The sequence below is a fragment of the Gopherus evgoodei genome, chromosome 1 (assembly GCF_007399415.2).
Source record: "Gopherus evgoodei ecotype Sinaloan lineage chromosome 1, rGopEvg1_v1.p, whole genome shotgun sequence".
NCBI classification, from domain to species: Eukaryota; Metazoa; Chordata; order Testudines; family Testudinidae; genus Gopherus; species Gopherus evgoodei.
The window spans coordinates 51,954,032-51,974,307 of NC_044322.1; the positions used below are offsets into that span (position 1 = coordinate 51,954,032).

A 20,276-nucleotide genomic window follows, 5' to 3' on the forward strand; every position below is an offset into this window, starting at 1 on the left:
AGGTAAAACTAGGCATAGTTTATTCCAGGAAGTCCACAGTAAGGTTCTCAGAGTTCTGACAGTACACTTCAATCCTATCCAATTTCCTCTGTGCCTGTAGTCTCAAGGCCTCTTCCGAGCAAGATCTAGTGCAATGGTTTTGCAATACAGACAAATGCCCACTAAGAACTAGGGTAAACCAAGTATACATTTCTACTGAGAAAAAGTTGTGTTTCTTCCATGAGCACTAAAACTTCCCTGCAACAGTGGCAATGGGTCAGCTTTACCACATAACGTTAGTGTACATTAGTCTTGATACAGGATCAAAAACTATTATCCCATAACACTGTGTAGAAGTCTTGCCTGCCAATGACCAGATTTAGACCACACATTAATTTACGACCAGATCTGAAACCAGCAAGCTAGTAGCCAACCCCTCTCGTTTCACGAAACAGAGAACTACTCTATTTTTTGAAGAATTTCCTCCATTTGGGTTTTTATTGTTGCTTTTCCACTACCTGCTTCAGGTGTCCCTTCCGTAACGTTGGGAGAAACAGGGAAAATGTTAAGCCTCCTTCCTAGGTGAAGCCCTCTTCTATAAACAAAGACGACAAATGATATTTGATATTCACAGCACAGCCAGTTTAAAATTAGGTTTACAAAAACACAGAATATGCTCATTAAACTCTAGAGCGAAAGTCAACCATCCCCTGGAACAAAAAATACCAACATATTTACCATTATACTAAATCTTAGACTTAGTAACCAAAAGACAAATCATTGCATTTGAGTTACTGCTGTATAATGCAATTAATGAAGCACTGGAGCCAGATTCCCACCACACTTTCCAGTGAGGTAATTAGCATAATTGCCATTATTTTACATTTGATTTATTCCTATTTAGAAACCTTCATAAAGTCAAATGCTATCAATCCATGGTACCTTAGTAGCTCAGTAGTTCTTAGAAAGTGCATTCCTGGGTGTTTTTTTATGCTTTTGTTCTACTACACAAAAATATTTCACAATTCAGGAAAAAAAAAAAGACAACAGATAAATCAACTAACCCTGATTTATGAAGTAAACGCCTTTTTGGAAAATTATGTATCCACCCTTTCCTCTCTGCCACATGACTAACACTCAAACTGTTGTGATAAGCTATAGTCTAAACAGTCTGTCATTTCTGGGCTCTCTTCTGGACAGTAAAATATATTGGGTTTTTTTTGCACAACAGCAGCTTCACACTTTATTAGGATTCTTTATTTAAAAAAAAGAAAGATATTCAACAAGCAAACATCTTTAATAAGAGCAGACAACTAATATTTGGAGTATAAATTAAAAACTCAAACAGCTGGCTCTTCTCCCCCTCAACCAGTCAAAGTGAATTTTCACATAAATACAAAAACAAACAAGAAAATAGTTTATTGTAGTTTAGAACAAATGATTCCTTAAACATTAAACCTTTCCTGTTTGGGTACATTTCTAATGAAATTCTAGTGTTCTTCATTTGTGTTATACATATTCATTGTTGCCCGAGCAACACTTGCCTTTCCTGCCCTTAAATTTCATCCCTCTGCTTTCCAGCAGATTTCTAAAGGCCACAACTACTATGGCAAAACCTGATCTTGTCATAGTACATATTATTAACGTAGCTACTCTGGATCTATTTCAGAAAGAGACTAATATAATTACACAGTCTCAGAAGAATGTGGAATTTAAACAGATTTGGAATTACATTTTCCTATCCATTCATAACTTCCAATAATGTTAGTAGCAGATGTAGGGAGGATTTGGAACAAAACACTTAGTATAAAGTTACTAGTTCAAGTTACTATAAAGCAGCATCACCCATTAATTACAGCGTATTTTGACTGTTAGAATTTTATAGCCCCAGGAAAAAAATCTGAACTTTGAGACTGGTAGTTGAAATCTGCATAATGCACAGTTAATATAACTGCACCAAGACTTTTACACTAAACATAACCTCATTACCTAAGAGAGTCAGAGAACTCTCATATAATTGGTGACAGGAAGGGAATCTTTTCAAATGCACTGCAAAACATATTTTACTTTCCTTTTATTAAAATATTGTAAGGTGTTTGATCAATTCTATGTCAGCTGTTTTTACTGTCTATATTCTAAGTTTGCTTTTTGTTTACATTACTTATTTACATGTTGCAATAATTTTTTCCAAACAAAGTCAAACACTATTGAGATCCACTCTAGTACCGTCACTGTCACACTGTATCATACTGAAAAGACTTTCAGTCTCTACCAGCCTAGGATGAATTAATATCCTCCGCCTAAAGGTAACAGGCTACTGAACCATTCAAAAATTCACAAAGCATTTAGTTATTCTGCTCCTTACATTGGCATCATTTACAGCTTCCCAAGAACACTGAAAACCTTGGGACAAAAGGTTTCCATACAAGTCAGTGAGGGCTCATTCTCTTCCCCTGTTCAGTTCTCTGTTCTCCAGTCTCAGCCTTGTCTATCCCCTCTCCATGACTTGCTGCATTTGGGGGGTTGAGAAGTTGAGCCATTATGTACGGTTCCTAGCTATGTGAAACTCTGCCTTCAACATACTTTTCTATGGCTACATAAGACAATTGCTGAAATGTTTCTAAGTAATATTATTTTTTCTGATTTGGCATTACAGATATTTCTGATGATATAACTGTGAAATATTGCTTCTTTGGGTTTTTAAACTATGATCTACATAGCTTAAGAATTCACATGCTCCCGTTTGTTCCTCATTTAAAATCATAATTTTCTGATATACTGAAAAAAAATCTGTTTCAGCCAAGGAATGCAAGGATATTGTATAGCTACTGACCCAGGAATGCTTATTTCTCAGTTGTGCAAATCCTGCCTTCCAAATTTCCCACATATATGCCAATAAACATGGTTCTCCTCAACTTCTAACTCCACTTAAAGTCAGATTTAGTTACTTTTAAAAGGAAATAGCTAATTGGGAATAGAATGTGGGGAGAATATCCTAAGACAAGTGACTGTGAGGATGCCACGTAGACTGTGTGTGTTTTAGGGACAGAATACAGGATGAGACACCAGCTAATTACAGTATAACTAAGTAAGGGTGCTCTCTTAACAGAGTAAAAATAACCAGGGTTAATTAAAAAAATAGCAAAAGGTGTTGCCATTTTCAGGGAGAATTCTCAAGTAACCATTTTAAATCATTAGTTCCAATTTTCATGCCTGAGGAGACATAAAACTCAAGAAATCACTCGGGTGCAAAGTTCCTATTTTCGTTAGCAAGAAGAATAAAAATTCAAATGGTGAAATATTTCTAACAGATCATTTTTCAAAGATTTCCTTCAAATGACAGTAGCACTTAAAGTTTTTCCCCCCATTCCATAACATGATAGAGAATGAGATGCATAAATATTGTGCATAAGTGATACATTCAAAACCACTCAAACAGTGAAGTCAAAAAATAGATTATATACAAGCATCAAGCATTTGCAACAATCAGGTTTAATACTAAAAAGCTGCATTTACTTTGATCAGCTTATTACAATTAACTATGTTCTTACACTAATCTACTTTAATACTATGTTTGGAAAAAAACAACTAATTATAAAATATAGTGTTAGAAACACATTTTCTTTTGTTTTCTACAGTATCCTGTATGTAGAGTCAGAGCATTTTTGTGGAAAATACAGAAACTCATGGAGAACTCTTTAGCTTTGAAGTTTGGAGTATAGTTGGTGTTTCTTTATTACTAGAATTTAAAAACTTAACTGGTCAATATTTTATTGTGGGAAGGAGCACAAAGCAAAAACATGCAAGTAGAGAGTACCTTTTACTTCCAGCAAATTCAGACAGGACACCAGTTTGAAACATGTCACCTTGCCATCATCATCATCAAATGAAATCTGACTGGATGGCCTGGATACACCACGGGTGAGACGGCGTTTCCCAATCTTCATGTCTGCAATACGTTGCTGATATCAAAAAGACAAGTAGAACAATGAAAATTCCACAGTATGAAAAGGTAGCAAACTTAGTTACATGCTTTAACAAGGCAAATTATTCCCAATTGTTTTCATAAGCCTATATTGGACAAACTATATGAAAGAACTAGACAACAGCCCCACAAAACATCCGTTGACATTCTGAAGTCATGGAATATGCAAGTCTTATCTTTTTAGAAAAAAGAAAATCCCACTTACCAGTTATTTTCTAATTTAACAAAATATCTCAATTTAACAAACATATGCCAGTTACTGCACTCCTTGAAGAGAAAATCCAATGATGAACATTCTTTGAATTGCAAATTGAAATATTTTTAGTTCGTTTCATGCTGCCATATACTATGTTCAGAGAACGCATTAGACACTAATGCAAGCATGTGCCGCAAACAGGGGAGTTTCAAAGATCATAGCTACAGATCCTGTGCTTGGAGATAAGAGGGATTTAGCGTGAGGAACACTGGTTCACCTTCTATGTGGAAAAGGGGCTGTATAGTTTGGATGGCTTCCATCTCTGCAGCAGGGGAACCAATTTTCTAGGGGAATGGCTGGCCAGAGTAGTCAGAAGGGTATTAAAATAACAAAAAAAGTAGAGAGTGAAAAATGGAAACTAATGAGTAGCCATTTAACAGAATATCAAGATGTTGAGAACAAAGTTAATCAATCAATGCACCAAGGAATGTGAAGAAAATAAATTATTTAATTGCCTATACACCCAGGATAATAAACAAAAGGAATTGGAATTGTTCATCTATAAGCAAAACTTCAATCTAGTTGGTATTGCTGAAACCTAGTGGACAGATTTGCACTATTGGAATGTCAAAAAAAATCAATGGATAAAACCGATTTAGGAAGGATCGATGGGCAAAAGGTATGGAGGAAGGCACTCTATGTCAGAAACAGGTAATGCCATTTATGAGTCATTGACAGAAGAAAACCATCTTGATCTATTAAGCGATGAAAAACAAGATGGGATACTACTCTGTATCTGCTACAGACCACCAAATCACACCAGAGAACAGGACAACCATCTCCTTACACTCCTATCTACTATGTGAGGGGAAAAATGCACTATCCTGGGGGAGTTCAATCTGAGTAACTTACACTGGAGTCTCACGCTTTAAACTACTAAAAAGTCCTCAGAATTTCTAAATATTTCATATGACAATTTCTTAACTCAAGAAGTGTTAAATTGAACACAGGGGGCATTCTATATTAGATATCACCTTGACAAACAGGAACTGATCGCAGAACTAAAAACTAGTGGTAGCTTAAGTACAAGTGATCATAACTTTATCATAATTTATATGCAAACAGAATAAAGTCCATGCAAGTAACAGTTGGTATATACTTGGTGCTTTAAAAGGGCCAGTTTCAAAAAGCTGAAAATAGCTACGAGCCAATCAGTTGAAAGGAAGACTTTAAACAGAAAAATGTAAATGGTTATTGGGAATTATTTAAGAACATTTTACTAAGTGTCAAAACAGACACATTCCACAAATGAGAAAAAAGGCCAAACTGGTCCAAAAACCAACCTGATTTAGTGAAGAAGTGAAAGTAGCTATAAAAAAATAATAAACAGCTATAACAAATGTAAGAAAGGTGAAGTTGATGATCATAAATATGAATCATATGGAAATGGCAGAATTGTCAATGATAATTAAAGTCTATGATTTAGTCACAGGTATTTTAGTAAAAGTTATGGATAGATCCCAGGCAATAAACAAAAGTCACGTCCCATGACCTGTCCATGACTTGTACTAGAAATACCCTTAACTAAATTTTAGGTGCTGGGGGGCGGGGCGCACACTGGTGAATGCTGCTGCTGCTGCTCTGTGGAGGGTGCTCCAGCAGCCACGGCTGCTCCTCCTGACCTGGGGGCAGGAGGAGAGACAGACACTCCAGGTGGGGGCCAGCCCGGGGCCCCGTCAGTGCTACTGCCACTCCGGGCGAGGGGCTACCCGAGCAGGTGTGGGCAGCCATGGGGTCAGCAGCACCAGCCGCTGCAAAAGCCATGCAGGTCCCGGAAAGTCACGGAATCTGTGACTTCTGGGACCTCCTTGAAAGACTCCCAGCCTTAAGGATAATCCAGAAAAGGCAGAAGTTCTGTATTTGAGAAAAAGGCAGACAATGTAGTTATGTCACGATGACGGAATACTTTCCATTCCAACAGTAGCTATGGCGGATGTGAAACAACAGCTATTAAAGTTAGATATTTTTAGATCAACAGGTTCAAATATTTTAAAATCTCTGATGCAAGTTAACTGACTGAGGAGCTCTCTGGTCTGTTTATGTTAATTTTCCAGTAACTTTTGGAACACTAGAAAGTTCTAGAAGAAAGGTAAGCTAACACTGTGCCAGTATTTAAAAAGAGTAAATAGGATGAACCAGGTAATTATAGGTCTGTCAGCCTGAAATAGATCCTCGCCAAAATACTGGAAGGACTGATAATGGACTCGATGAATCTAGAATCATAGGAAGGTAATATAAATAATGCCATTCAACAAGGGTTTATGGAAAATAGATCTTGTCAAATTAACTTGATTTCTCTTTTTATATGAGATTACAAGTTTGGGTGAAAAAGAAAGTGTCAACAGAATACACTTAGACATCCTCTTGGTACTGCACGTTTTGATTAAGAAATTAGAAGTTTGCCATCCACCCACCTTCCCATGCTAATGGTTAAGATTTGTAAGAGCATCTGAACATTTAATGAAAGGTTCAGCAAGTAGTAGTTTGCATTGATCACAGATTTGTCTATCGCTTGGAGTTAGGGAGCTCCAGTCAGGCCTTGGCCAGATGATGTCCTAATGGAAGGTGGGAAAACTAATGACTGTTCTGGGCTGCTGTTTTCCCCCTTCAATATTGTCAGGGCATGAGAGCTAAAGGCAACACATTATTATTTTGATAAAAGTCAGAGAATCTTGGCCATATATGTTTGTCAATTCTCACTGGTTACTATCCTCAACAAGGATTGTAGTTATAGTGACAGAACTCTTTAGATAAAACTCTTTAGATATAAAGTTGTGTCTATGCCTTTAGGGAGAAGGTCTGTTAAAAGCCAAAAGTCATTATAAGATTTTGGGACAGTGCAAGTGAGAACGATAAAAATCGGTTAAACTACAGGGCATGGGTTTTAAGAGATAAAAGTCTCTTTTCAAGGGAACAGGTGTGGTATTAAAAGAACAGAAACAAATTAGGTCAGAAAGAAAGTTTTGTATACCTAAATGCAATATATATATTCCCACTGTTGCGATGCTTGAAGAGTATCGTAAAGTATATATTTAAATACTCTTTTGGATGGTTTAAATCAGAGGAGTTCTTCAAAATGACTACTTACAACAAAAAGATGCCCTAAAATGTTCAGAATCTTGATTTTTTCTGAGGTTAATTTTAAATCTGACATTAACAAAAGAAGTTCAGTTCCTCTGGATCTCTCTTATTTTAGTAATTATTTTCTGTTAATGTTATTCTTGGCATTTATGAGTTAGAGATGATCCAGAGACTTCACAAGTTTTCTGAGGGTCTGACTAGCATCATGCAGTCTGCCCTTGCCAGAAGCAAAGTCATAGACTGCCCAGCCCAACTGCTTTACTTGGCAACTATGCTAAAACAATACAATGTTGTTGTACTACATAGCGATCACACTCCCTCTGATTAGTTCTCTTTGAGGGTCTGCACAACTGGCCAAACTTTCTTCTGGCTATGCTGGGAATCTAATACACACAGTCCACAGTGTCACAATTTTGGATGGCTAGAGTCCTAATGTTGTGTCACTGGTGCGTGAAAAGTGTGCACATATGTTTTCATAATAGTTTTTAAAACAAGTGATTGCATGGTATTATGCCAAACATATTGTTCATCTTACACATATTTTCTCTAACACATTGAGAAAGAAACAAGAAATTAACCAAAAACAAAACCAGAAAGATATTTAGGGCCTGACTTCCTTCCACAACAAGGAATGTCAGATTTCCAACTGAAACTTCATCCCCCATTCAACCCACCGTGTGTAAGTACTGCCGATATATCTGAACAGGAATGATCTTGTGCACTACATGGGTTAAAAAAGAACAAGAGAAGGAGAATTCAGGATGCATTTTAGCTTTAGTTCGGAATTCCTTTCCGTCTGTTGATTTAATTCTAACCTTTAATATTGTTGAATTTATTTTCCTATGGTGGTGTTGTAATTTCCATTATGCAAAACTTCTTCCGACACTAAAAAAAATAAAATCCTGTATCATTAATTTTTTCCCTCTTCTAGTGAAAATGCTGTCCTCAATATGTCTATAAAACAAACTGACGGGAGAAGACTGTACAACAGTGACATCCAGAGGGCAGACTGTATGAAAAGCACAATAAGCGCTCAGACTTCTTGGCTATAATTATCTTTATCATCATTTTATATTGCCTCCTAAATCTGAATATTCTTATTTATAGTAATAATGTTATATTGTACAGTTCTTACGCTTGTGCAGATATTTCAGTTATTTAAATCCATTTCTGAGAGTTTTACATAATATATCTACTGTCTCAGACCAGTGGTCCATTTAGTCCATTATCCTGTCTCAGAAGCAAACAGTACTTGATGCTTCAAAGAATGGTAATCCAGCCATGATGCACCTAGTCAATTGTACAACGCAGAATATGTCGGACGGGGGAGGAAAACCATGTCTTCCCACTCCATAAAGAAAATAATGAGTTCTCTTACACAGTGGCAAGCAGGGCTGAAAAAATCCACTTATGAATGAGTACAGTGCTTTCACTGGCCAGTGTGGGGACCTCAGCTCTCAATTTCTGCAGGATTCAAACCTTCATTTAAAAAAACTGTTTCAAACCCTTTTACTTAGACTGCAAAGTCTCTGAGGCAGAAACTAACTTTTCATCCGGTATATACAGTATCTAGCACATTGAGGCCTGCTCTCTCTAGCTGCCACTGCAAAAGTAGTAATATAAATAATAATAATGATTATTGTGAAGTTAACCTTACAAATGTGAATGAAATGCTCACTAATACAGCAGTGTCTTTCAAATCACAGACTGTTCTGGTGTCTCTGATAATTCTTAGTTAAACTAAGCAGAAGCAGACTGTAATTAACTAGATTCTAGTTAGTCTTCACTGCTTCTATTCTGAACCTGTAAGAGGGAGTGAAACTGTCAAATTCATATTGCTGCTGCTTCTTGGGAAAGCTATGAGCAGCAGAATAGCAAGCTCTGGAACTATTACTTGGGAACAGCAGGTATTCTAAAAACCCACAGAATGGTACAGTAGAGTAGAACTATTACTCCTCACAACTCCTGGAAGGAAGAGCAAACACCCACCCACTTAGGGAAGCCAGAGGGCCTTGAATGAGGAGTAAAGGCCAAGTTCCCTCTCCTTTTCAGTAGGTGGAGGGTAGTACAGTCTGTATGCTAAACACAGAACCTCCTCACACCCCAAACAGGGACCAAGGAACAAGTATCTTTCCCAGCAGCTGGTAGCAAGGAATGCTGGGCTTCTCACCAGGGCATTGCCCAAAGTCTTACTTGTGGGGCCTCTGTCAAATCTATCACTGGCTAGCAGGTGTCTGGTAAATTTAATCAATCCCTAGTTGCAAGCAATTAATCCATTCAAATCCAGCCACAAACTTTGCCTCAACATCCAGCAGCAATGAATTCCATGTGTTCACTATACAAAATAGGAAGAAATACTGCAAATATATTATTGCCCTTATAATAAGACTGAGAATATATTATTGCCCTTATATAAATCCATGGTATGCCCACATCTCGATTACTGTGTACAGATGTGGTCTCCTCACCTCAAAAAAGATATTCTAGCACTAGAAAAGGTTCAGAAAAGGGCAACTAAAATGATGAGAGGTTTGGAGAGGGTCCCATACGAGGAAAGATTAAAGAGGCTAGGCCTCTTCAGCTTGGAAAAGAGGAGACTAAGGGGGGATATGATAGAGGTATATAAAATCATGAGCGATGTAGAGAAAGTAGATAAGGAAAAGTTATTTACTTATTCCCATAATACAAGAACTAGGGGTCACCAAATGAAATTAATAGGTAGCAGGTTTAAAACAAATAAAAGGAAGTTCTTCTTCACACAGCGCACAGTCAACTTGTCGAACTCCTTACTTGAGGGAGTTGTGAAGGTTGGGACTATAACATTGTTTAAAAGGGAACTGGATAAATTCATGGTGGCTAAGTCCATAAATGACTATTAGCCAGGAAGGGTAAAGAATGGTGTCCCTAGCCTCTGTTCGTCAGAGGATGGAGATGGATGGCAGGAGAGAGATCACTTGATCATTGCCTGTTAGCTTCACTCCCTCTGGGGCACCTGGCATTGGCCACTGTCGGTAGAGAGATACTGGGCTAGATGGACCTTTGGTCTGACCCGGTAAGGCCGTTCTTATCGCCCTGTTTGTTCATCTTAACTTAGAGTATTTCCTTTAGCCTTTCCTTAAGGCTATACAAGAACTAAATGGAGAAAATGATGTGTTTTTACACAGCTCAGTTAAGTTTCCTCTAACTCTTTCACCTAGATCAATGGTTTTCAAACTATGGGCCATCGACTCGGGGGGGTCCAGAGACTATGACGAAGATTTCCCAAAGGGGTCTGCACCTAAGTTTGCTCTAAGCTGCGCAGCTGCCTATTAAGCCCAGCACAGAGGCGCAGGGCTGCAGCAGGGAGAGGTGCCTCTCCCCCGACAGAGGCAGCTCTTCCCGCCGGCCCCAGCACGGACCTGCCCTGACTTGCTGCGGTTGGGGGAAAGGTGACCCTCCTGCAGCCCTGGCATGGACCTGCTACAGCTGGGGGAGAGGCATCTCTCCCCACTCCAGCCTAGGTGCTGCTGCAGGGGGTCCTATCACCCCAAACTCTTTATCCCCTGCCTCACCCCAGAGCCCAAACCCCCAGCCAGAGCCCTCAAGCCCCTCACCCCCAAACTCTCTGCCCCAGCACCACCCCGGAGCCCTCAAACCCCCCACCCCGCCCCCGAATCCTCTGCTCCAGCCCTGAGTCCCACTCACACACTCCAAACCCCTCGGCCCCATCCCCACCCCATGAATTTTGTTATGTGCATCAATATGGAGGTGATGTCATGCACATAACAAAATTCATTCTGTACATGTGTGGGGAAAAATGAGAGAGAACACTGGTCCACATCTGCATTGGAAATTTTTTAGGGGTCTGCAAATGAAAAAAGGTTGAAAACCACTGACCTAAATAATCCAAAGGGATGCAATACCCACAGCATCTCTAACCACTTCTATCAACCCTCTCTGAATGTTTTATATTTCTGTTGAGAGTAGAAGTCTTAAACTGAACATATTACTCCAGGGAAATGTATACCATTGTGCATTATCTAGTGTCTTCTTAGTTTCCACCATCAATTTTTTTAAAAGCACACACGCTTCTAAGCATCTGAAAAGAGAACTTCATTTACCAGTCCACAATAATCCCCTAGCTCTCTTGATTGAGAATTACAAATTCATCCACCTGTATGGGAAGGTTACATAGTTTCTCTCTTTCCCAAAGACACTCTCTCAAGAATATGCATTACCTTATATTTAATGAAGTTAACATTCATCTACCATTTTGCTTCCCACCATTTGGTTTATTTGTAACCATCTAGATTGTCACACTCCTCCTTAGTTTTCACTGATGGAAATGGCATATACCAGCAGCAAACATTAACAGTGCTGGCTACTTTCTCTGCTACTCATCGGTATATTTACTGAACACAAAAGGCCCTATAACTAATCCTTATAAAACCCCATAAATAACTTCTCATCCATCTTATAAATCCACATTTCCTATCACTTTACCAGTTAATTCATTATCTGAATTTGCCCCAAATCTAGCTATTTTCATGTGACATATTAAAAATAAATCTATTAGCTACTTGTAGTTTGTTACTGCCAACCTGCATAATCACAGGCTTCTACATTCTCAGTTGCTGAAGATCCAGTTTTCTGCTTTATATTCAGCATTTTCTGAGCTGTTACATTGAAAGCAGCATAAGTCAGCAGCCTGTCTTTAGTCATCACCAAACAGAAGGGCAGTATACACAATTCCTTCAGTTTCTAAATAAGTGTTGTTTGCCTGCCGGAAGCCACATTAGAAAAAAAAAGAACTGTGCCAAGGGATGAGTTTATTGGGCTGCCTCGAAATTTTTTAAGGGTAGGGTGGAACTTAAAATAGAGGTTGCTTTACTTAGTGCAGCTTTCAAACACAGCCATTAAAATTTACCAGTCTACATAGATGGATTTTCAGACTTTCTATCTCCGTGATGGTTGATGAAGATGCATAAAATAAATCCAATGATACTTCGACAGACCGACGGACCAACCAAGGGAAAGCAGGCACTAGAATTTTGAAAGGCTGTTCTAGAGGAAGGATGCAAGCTGGATGGCTTGAAAGTTACAGAAGGAATTTAGTACAAAGATTAACCGCACTTCAGTTATTAGCTTTTTAAAGAAGGATGACATACTCAAGCATATCTTTTTAGAGCAGTTTTTCTGATATAAAGTCCTCAATCACCTTACATTTGACAGTGTAATATTAGCGGCTTCAGCATTATTGGGAAATATTCAATCTACAGACCTTATGTTAGTTGTTTCCCCTTTTTTCTGTGCATCAGTGGCTTCTTCATGCTTCCTTAGTTGTGCAAGTAAATCTGATACTGTCTGTTTCCTGTCGAAAGGTAAGGAAGATGCAACAGCAGAGACAGCTTCCACCAATTCTGGATTGAGAGGCTTGCTCCTGTAAGAGACAACAGAGGTAAAAAACAAAAATCAAGGTCTTATGAGTCACTATTTCACAAGCCATTTTTTATTGTAACTGGTTATTTTATGTCTTAATGAGTTAAAGGTAATAGTTATATACTATCAAAGAAGAGGCCCAAGTTTGTCTCTTGATGCACAAAACTGCCAGAGGTTGGGTGGCACTGCAGAGTTGGTGTTCTTAAATCATGGTAGGGATAACCTAATGACACTGAACCACCATCGGAAAAAAAAAACACGCTTTGCTCAACCCTTCCTAAACAGAGTAGTTATAATGCTGCGGCAGCGCTTTAACGTTGCCAGAGAAGACATGCCCTAAGTCTCTCTCATTCATTCGCATTAAGGCAGGAGACCAGCTCCACCCCCTTAATGTCTCTCCACGGATGCACGCAAGCAGGCCCAGCCTCCCTCTTCCCCTCCCACAGTGATCTGCTGCCAGCTGCTCCCAGCAGACACGCCCAAGCTGCCGTGGAAGGGGCATGTGTTCTTCACAGATTTCTTGGCTCCCCCATTTTTCTACAGGGGAGACAAGAAATCTGCAGAAGGTATGAATTCTGTGTCCCCCGCAGGGTACAGAATTCCCACAGGAGTATATATTTCTGTAAGTAGGCCCTTATTCAGATAAAAGATTTTCTCAGACTGTAACTAAACAACTGAGTTTATCTGCAAATTTACATTTTTAATAAGTTAGCTGTATATGATCAATTGTGTACAAAGAGAGGCAATTAAAAAGAGAATTACTTTTTCCTTTTCCCAGATTTTATTTTCTCATAACTGAGTAATGACATTTCAAAGGGAAAATTCCCTCACTCCCCTTAAATTGATTGTCTGTGGACAGCTAGTAATATTTCATTTTGAGGCTTCAATTCCAGGAATACAAGTATGTAGCAAATATACATGCTTTGTGCAACTATTCCATTTGTTATTGCTTTTTGCAGGGTACAGTTGTGCCATTACCAAAAGGATTGTTCCCACAGAGGATTCTTTTCTATACAAAGAAAAAGACATTTTATGTAACTATTTTGTCCTAAGTGACAAGGAGTCCTGTGGCACCTTATAGACTAACAGACGTACTGGAGCATAAGCTTTCGTGGGTAAATACCCACTTTATCAGACGCATGCTAATATTTTGTCCTAGAGATTAATAGAGTCCACTTCAAAGAAGAAACACGAACTGTGCATATTGCATTTTACCTCTTAGCTTTACTGTCTGCTGTAGCTTTCTGAAACATGCTACTTGCACTCTCCATACTTTCTGGCTGGTCCTTGGTTTGCTCCTTGGTCTTCAGTGTTTTTAGTATCTGGAACGTCTTCTTTGAACTTAATTCTACTTTCATTTCACTAATAATGTTCAACAAATTCTTCTTTGCATTTCCTGGTGTTGCCTTCTCCTGATTCTCTGAAGCCTTCTCACCACTACTGTCTGTAGAAGTGGCAGATTCATCTTCCTTGTTGTAGAATCCAGTGCTAGTGCTAAAGCACTTCTGTGTTTTACTAGACAAGATAGGAAGGGAAAAGGTATAAATTACACAGAACTGCTTTGTTAATCATAATTGACTGGGCCTAATTTTGCACAAACTGAACTGGGTAACTTGAATATACAATTGTACTCTGAAGGCAGGTCTAATAAACCATTTATTCTTTATGGTTTCTGCAATATAACGTAAACAGCTTTTCTCCATGAATGAACTGAATCAAAAGGCAACAAGTAACTCTCTGCACTAAACAGTATGCTGAGATGTTGGAATCCCCAAAAGAGTTTGATAACCATGACGAACTGTGGGCTTCATTTTGGGCTGAGGTATACACCATGACCTTGTGCCTTTGTTAAAGCTACTGGAAAACCAGGTAACTTCAGAACTTCACCAGAAAAATCAGTGACTAAGGTCTGACAGATAAACACGTTAGAATTCTAGGAAAACAAAAGATGACTACAAATGCCACACGTATCCATTAGAATATTTTTCACACTCAATCAACATTTTCAGTCTCAACATTTTCACATATTAAGCAGAGTAACCACAACAACAGTACAAAGTAAGTCTTCATGGACTGCTTAAAAGCACCTACATATATTCCAAACATTAGTATACTACAAAGAAAATTAAACAGGCATAAACCAACATCACCAGTGAAAAAAAGAATGCTGTGAATAAAAAAAACTATGTAACACTTCACAACCACATTAATTAAGGAGGCTGCGGAAAGCCTTCTGACTTACATCAAGCAGACTTTGCTATTATCCACTACAATTCAGTCTCTCCATAATTTTTCCCCAAAAAGCATCTTTTCCCATCAGCTCGTTTTACATTACTTATTGGAAGTAATTACTTGCTCCCTGCATGAAGCATTAGGAGCAGTTTAGAAATGAACATGGGAAAACTGTAGCCACTTACAATAACTACTATATTATATACTTTGCATTACCAGTTCTTCAAAATACCCTCCAAACATTCAAAACTGTACAGAAAGAGGATATCCTTCCATTATTAGGCTACCTTGTTGTGTAGTTTATTCAAGATGGAAAACAGGCAGTTCTGAAGTAAAACAAGATATAGATATATATAGATATAGATACACACACACACACTATAATTCTTATTGGAAGTGATTAAATGTTTCCAGTGCCCTGTAAAATATACTGGTTTCCAAACCATGCTCATTTTTATCCAGTGCTTTGGGCATACGTCTGTACCAACAGACAGCATTGCTTTATTGCTCCCACGCACACACACTTTAAGTGCTAATGAGACCACAAATATATATAGCAGTTTGGAGTTACAAGTTAGAAGAAGAGACATGATACTTTTTTACTTTTGTATATGATAAGCTACATCACAATGGACACCAACGGTGGAAGGATGCGCTAATAATGTGCAGCCCCGTTCTCTGGCAGCACTACCAGCTCATTGAGCAGTCTACTGCCTTGGATGAGAAGACCTACCACAAATGACACTGAGGAGTGGGAAAGAAAATGACATGAAGTGACCAGCTGCCCTTGAAAACACTTCATGACATCTCTACTATCATACTGGTACTTAAGTAGTGTTTTAAATCCTAAACTGCTTCCAGAGCAATAGGGGCTAAACCAGAGAGAAGCACTAGGAGAGTCCACTCCAGGACTGATACTGGTATAAATACAGAGGCATAAATTCACAGCTTACCATATACCTATATAACTTCTGGTTTAGAATAAGCTTTTAGTCTTGCTGTATCTCAGTTCCCCATCTGTAAAAATTGGGATACTAGTACTTTCCCCACCATTGTGAGGACAAATACCTTAAAGATTGTGGGGTTATAGCTGAAAAACAACACTGCACATGAGCTCCCATTGTGATGCTGCAGCAGAAAGAGCCAATATGTTCTTCAGCTGTAGAAAGAGGGAAGCAGCAAGTAGAAGCAGGGAGATAATTTTAACCTCTGTACATGGCATGCTGTTGCTGGAATACTGTGGACAGTTCTGGTGTCCACATTTTAAAAACAATGTGAAAAAAGAGAGGGTGAACAAAAGAGCCATAGAAGTGATTCACAGGACTTACAGTGAGATACAGAGAGCTCAGTCTGTTCAGCTTATCAAAAAGAAGACTGTGAAGTGACTTGATTACAGTGTTTCAGCACTTTCAGAGGGAGAAAATACTGGGTTCAAGACTCTTTAATCTAATGAAGAAAAGCATTTAAAAAATGGCAGGAAGCTGAAGTCAGGCAAACTCAAATTAGAAATAAAGCAAAATTTTTTGGAAATGGAGGAGGAGGAGGAGTGACCACTGAAACAAACTACTAAGGCGGCGGTAGGCAACCTATGGCACTCACACTGCCCGGGGCCTGGCCACCAGTCGGGGGGGGGAGGGGGCTCTGCATTTTAATTTAATTTTAAATGAAGCTTCTTAAACACTTTTAAAACCTTATTTACTTTACATACAACAATAGTTTAGTTATATATTATAGACTTATAGAAAGAGACCTTCTCAACACATTAAAATATATTACTGGCATATAAAACCTTAAATTATAGTGAATAAATGAAGATTTGGTACACCACTTCTGAAAGGTTGCCAACCCCTGTACTAAGGGAAGGGGCTCATTCAGTCTCTTGGTGTCTCCAAGCTAAGGGTATGTCTACATCTACAATTTTGCAGCGCTGGTTGTTACAGCTGTATTAGTACAGCTGTATAGGGCCAGCGCTGCAGAGTGGCCACACTTACAGCAACCAGCGCTGCAAGTGGTGTTAGATGTGGCCACACTGCAGCGCTGTTGGGCGGCTTCAAGGGGGGTTTGGGGAACGCGAGAGCAAACTGGGGAAGGAGACCAGCTTCGCCGCGGTTTGCTCTCGCGTTCCCCGAACCCCCCTGCAAACCACAGGGAAGGAGACCTGCTTGCTCGGGGATTTGGGGAACGCGAGAGCAAACCGCAGGGAAGGAGACTTGCTTGCATGGGGGTTCGGGGAACGGGAGAGCAAACCAGGGAAGGAGACCAGCTTCGCCGCGGTTTGCTCTCGCGTTCCCCGAACCCCCCTGCAAACCGCAGGGAAGGAGACCTGCTTGCTCGGGGATTCGGGGAACGCGAGAGCAAACCGCAGGGAAGGAGACCTGCTTGCACGGGGGTTCAGGGAACGTGAGAGCAAACCAGGGAAGGAGACCAGCTTCGCCGCGGTTTGCTCTCGCGTTCCCCGAACCCCCCTGCAAACCGCAGGGAAGGAGGCCTGCTTGCTCGGGGATTCGGGGAACGCTAGAGCAAACCGCAGGGAAGGAGACCTGCTTGCAGGGGGTTCGGGGAACGGGAGAGCAAACCGGGGAAGGAGACCAGCTTCGCCGCGGTTTGCTCTCGCGTTCCCCGAACCCCCCTGCAAACCGCAGGGAAGGAGACCTGCTTGCTCGGGGATTCGGGGAACGCGAGAGCAAACCGCAGGGAAGGAGACCTGCTTGCACGGGGGTTCGGGGAACGGGAGAGCAAACAGGGGAAGGAGACCAGCTTCGCCGCGGTTTGCTCTCGCGTTCCCCGAACCCCCCTGCAAACCGCAGGGAAGGAGGCCTGCTTGCTCGGGGATTCGGGGAACGCGAGAGCAAACCGCAGGGAAGGAGACCTGCTTGCACGGGGGTTCGGGGAACGGGAGAGCAAACCGGGGAAGGAGACCAGCTTCGCCGCGGTTTGCTCTCCCGTTCCCCGAACCCCCCTGCAAACCGCAGGGAAGGAGGCCTGCTTGCTCGGGGATTCGGGGAACGCGAGAGCAAACCGCAGGGAAGGAGACCTGCTTGCATGGGGGTTCGGGGAACGCGAGAGCAAACCGGGGAAGGAGACCAGCTTCGCCGCGGTTTGCTCTCGCGTTCCCCGAACCCCCCTGCAAACCGCAGGGAAGGAGACCTGCTTGCACGGGGGTTCGGGGAACGCGAGAGCAAACCGCAGGGAAGGAGACCTGCTTGCTCGGGGGTTCGGGGAACGCGAGAGCAAACCGGGGAAGGAGACCTGCTTGATTACCAGAGGCTTCCTCAGGTGTGCTGGGATACCTGCTTATTCCACGGAGGTCAAGAAAAGCGCTGGTAAGTGTCTACACTTGACTACCAGCGCTGGATCACCAGCGCTGGATCCTCTACACCCGAGACAAAACGGGAGTACGGCCAGCGCTGCAAACAGGGAGTTGCAGCGCTGGTGATGCCCTGCAGATGTGTACACCTCCTAAGTTGCAGCGCTGTAACCCCCTCACCAGCGCTGCAACTTTGTGATGTAGACAAGCCCTAAGACTGGATGCCTTTCTGGGAGAGATCCTTTAGTCACACATAAGCTGTTGGGATCAAGACAGAGGTAACAATGAAATGTAAAGGCTTGTGGTATATAGGCAATCAGACTAGATGATCCAATGGTCCCTTCCGGACTTCACTTGAAACCCAGGTCAGAAAATTAGTTAAAAGTAGCCTCAGAAAACACACCTGCCCGGTTGCTGCTCTTTAAAAAAGCCACACGAAGACCCGCCTACTCCCACTGAGGTCAATGGAGTGGGCCTGGGCTAAATGTCAGCCACACTGATGTCACCGCACTAGTCGGGCCACCCCCAGGAAACCGCGGCAGATTCCCCGGAGCTGGGAGGCCGAACAAGAACATTCTTTGGTGGCGCTTGTTAAAGGCCGCGGGCCAGGCTCTCGGGCGGGGCGTGTCCCTGCACCACTGGCCGCGGCAAATCCCCGCCAATTCAGCCACCCCCGGAAAGGCGCAACTCGGGGTTCCCGGCCGGGTGCCGCCGGCACAGACCGAACCGCGGTTCTGGCGGGTCCGTCCCGCGCGGGCCGGCGGCCTCTCGGGCCCGCTACCGGCAAGTCTCGGCACCCGGAGCGGCCCGACAGACACGCGCTCAGGGACCCGCCCCACGCAGGGCAGCGCGGGGAGCTCACCTGCCTGGTCCCCGGTCCTGGGCGCCCCAGGGGTAGGAGAGGAGGCGGCAGCGGCAGGCGCCGCTTCTGCGGCTCCCAACGGCAGAGACGCGGCTCCACATCTCGGCAGCCCAGAGTCTAGAGAGCGGTCGGCGTGTCCGCTCCTCTAACCGCCCCCCCTCCTGGCATAGGTCCCTTCCTCAACTTTCCGTCTGGAAACAGTAGCCAAAGGACCTGGTTCCGAGATCGAGTCCCATAGGGGAGGCCTGGCCTCGCGTCACGCAAGCGGCAGCTAGCTGGTGCCTGGGGCCGGCAGAGTGAAAGGGGCACGTTTACAGGGGTGTGTATTTAAATAACAGCGCTTTGTGTTGTGGGCCAGAAGCTTCCCCAGTGGGAGGAGAGGTCAGCTGGTCCTGTGGCCAGAGAATTGGGTGTGAGGAGAACTGGATTCAATTCCTGGCACTACCACAGGTTTCCTGTGTGACCTTGGGCAAGTCACTGTTCACAGGCAGTTGGCAAACTGACAACAAGGACACAAGCACAAGCAGTGTGCAGATGACACACTGTTCTACCTCCAGAGATTCAAAAATCTTGAAGGGTTGGATTTGGGGGAAGGGCAGGTTAAAGATTAAATTTTGTCTGTGGTTTGCCTTTGGAACTTGTGTGTCAATTACTGTGGCCCCAGGGCAGTGCTGTTCAGATTTGGCCTGGCTGCCTCTCCATCATGTTAGGGCCCAGTAGTGGGTTAGTCTAGCTCTGACTGTGGTGACTTATCTAGATCTTTCTGTGACACGTTGATGAGTCAGCATCCACCCTTTGGGAAACACTGGTATAAAAGATCCCACTTTCAATGATATTCAGTTTATATTTTTTCTTTAATATACCACTACTCCTAATTACAGCTCCTTTTAGTACTCTGAATAGCTTTGTTCCCTTCATTGTGTTTACTTTTTTCTAAATTGCTGTTGATAATTATTATGCCCTCCATTTTAGGCTTCATTTCAAATTATCTACATTGGGTTCTTTTAATCTTTACTCTTAATTCAGTCCTCTAGCCCCGTAATCAATATTGGTATTAGAGATGACAGACCTGGAAAAGTATTTCTCCTGAGCCCTACACTGCCAAGTTTTATCAAAACCAGACGAATATTATGGTTGCTTGTTCCCCAGGATTCTT

General features: G+C 41.8%; 1 protein-coding gene across 1 annotated transcript; it reads right to left on the bottom strand.

Annotated features, from left to right (window-relative positions):
* Positions 1-3,922: 3,922 nt before the first annotated feature.
* Positions 3,923-19,286, bottom strand: LOC115652236 (28S ribosomal protein S31, mitochondrial-like). The gene is made up of 4 exons (XM_030564027.1): positions 19,121-19,286; positions 13,935-14,234; positions 12,562-12,720; positions 3,923-3,941 (listed from the first exon to the last, which is right to left on the bottom strand). The coding sequence occupies exons 1-4, from the start codon at positions 19,219-19,221 to the stop codon at positions 3,923-3,925; spliced, it is 579 nt and encodes a 192-aa protein (XP_030419887.1). The 5' UTR covers positions 19,222-19,286.
* Between the last annotated feature and the right edge of the window lie 990 nt (positions 19,287-20,276).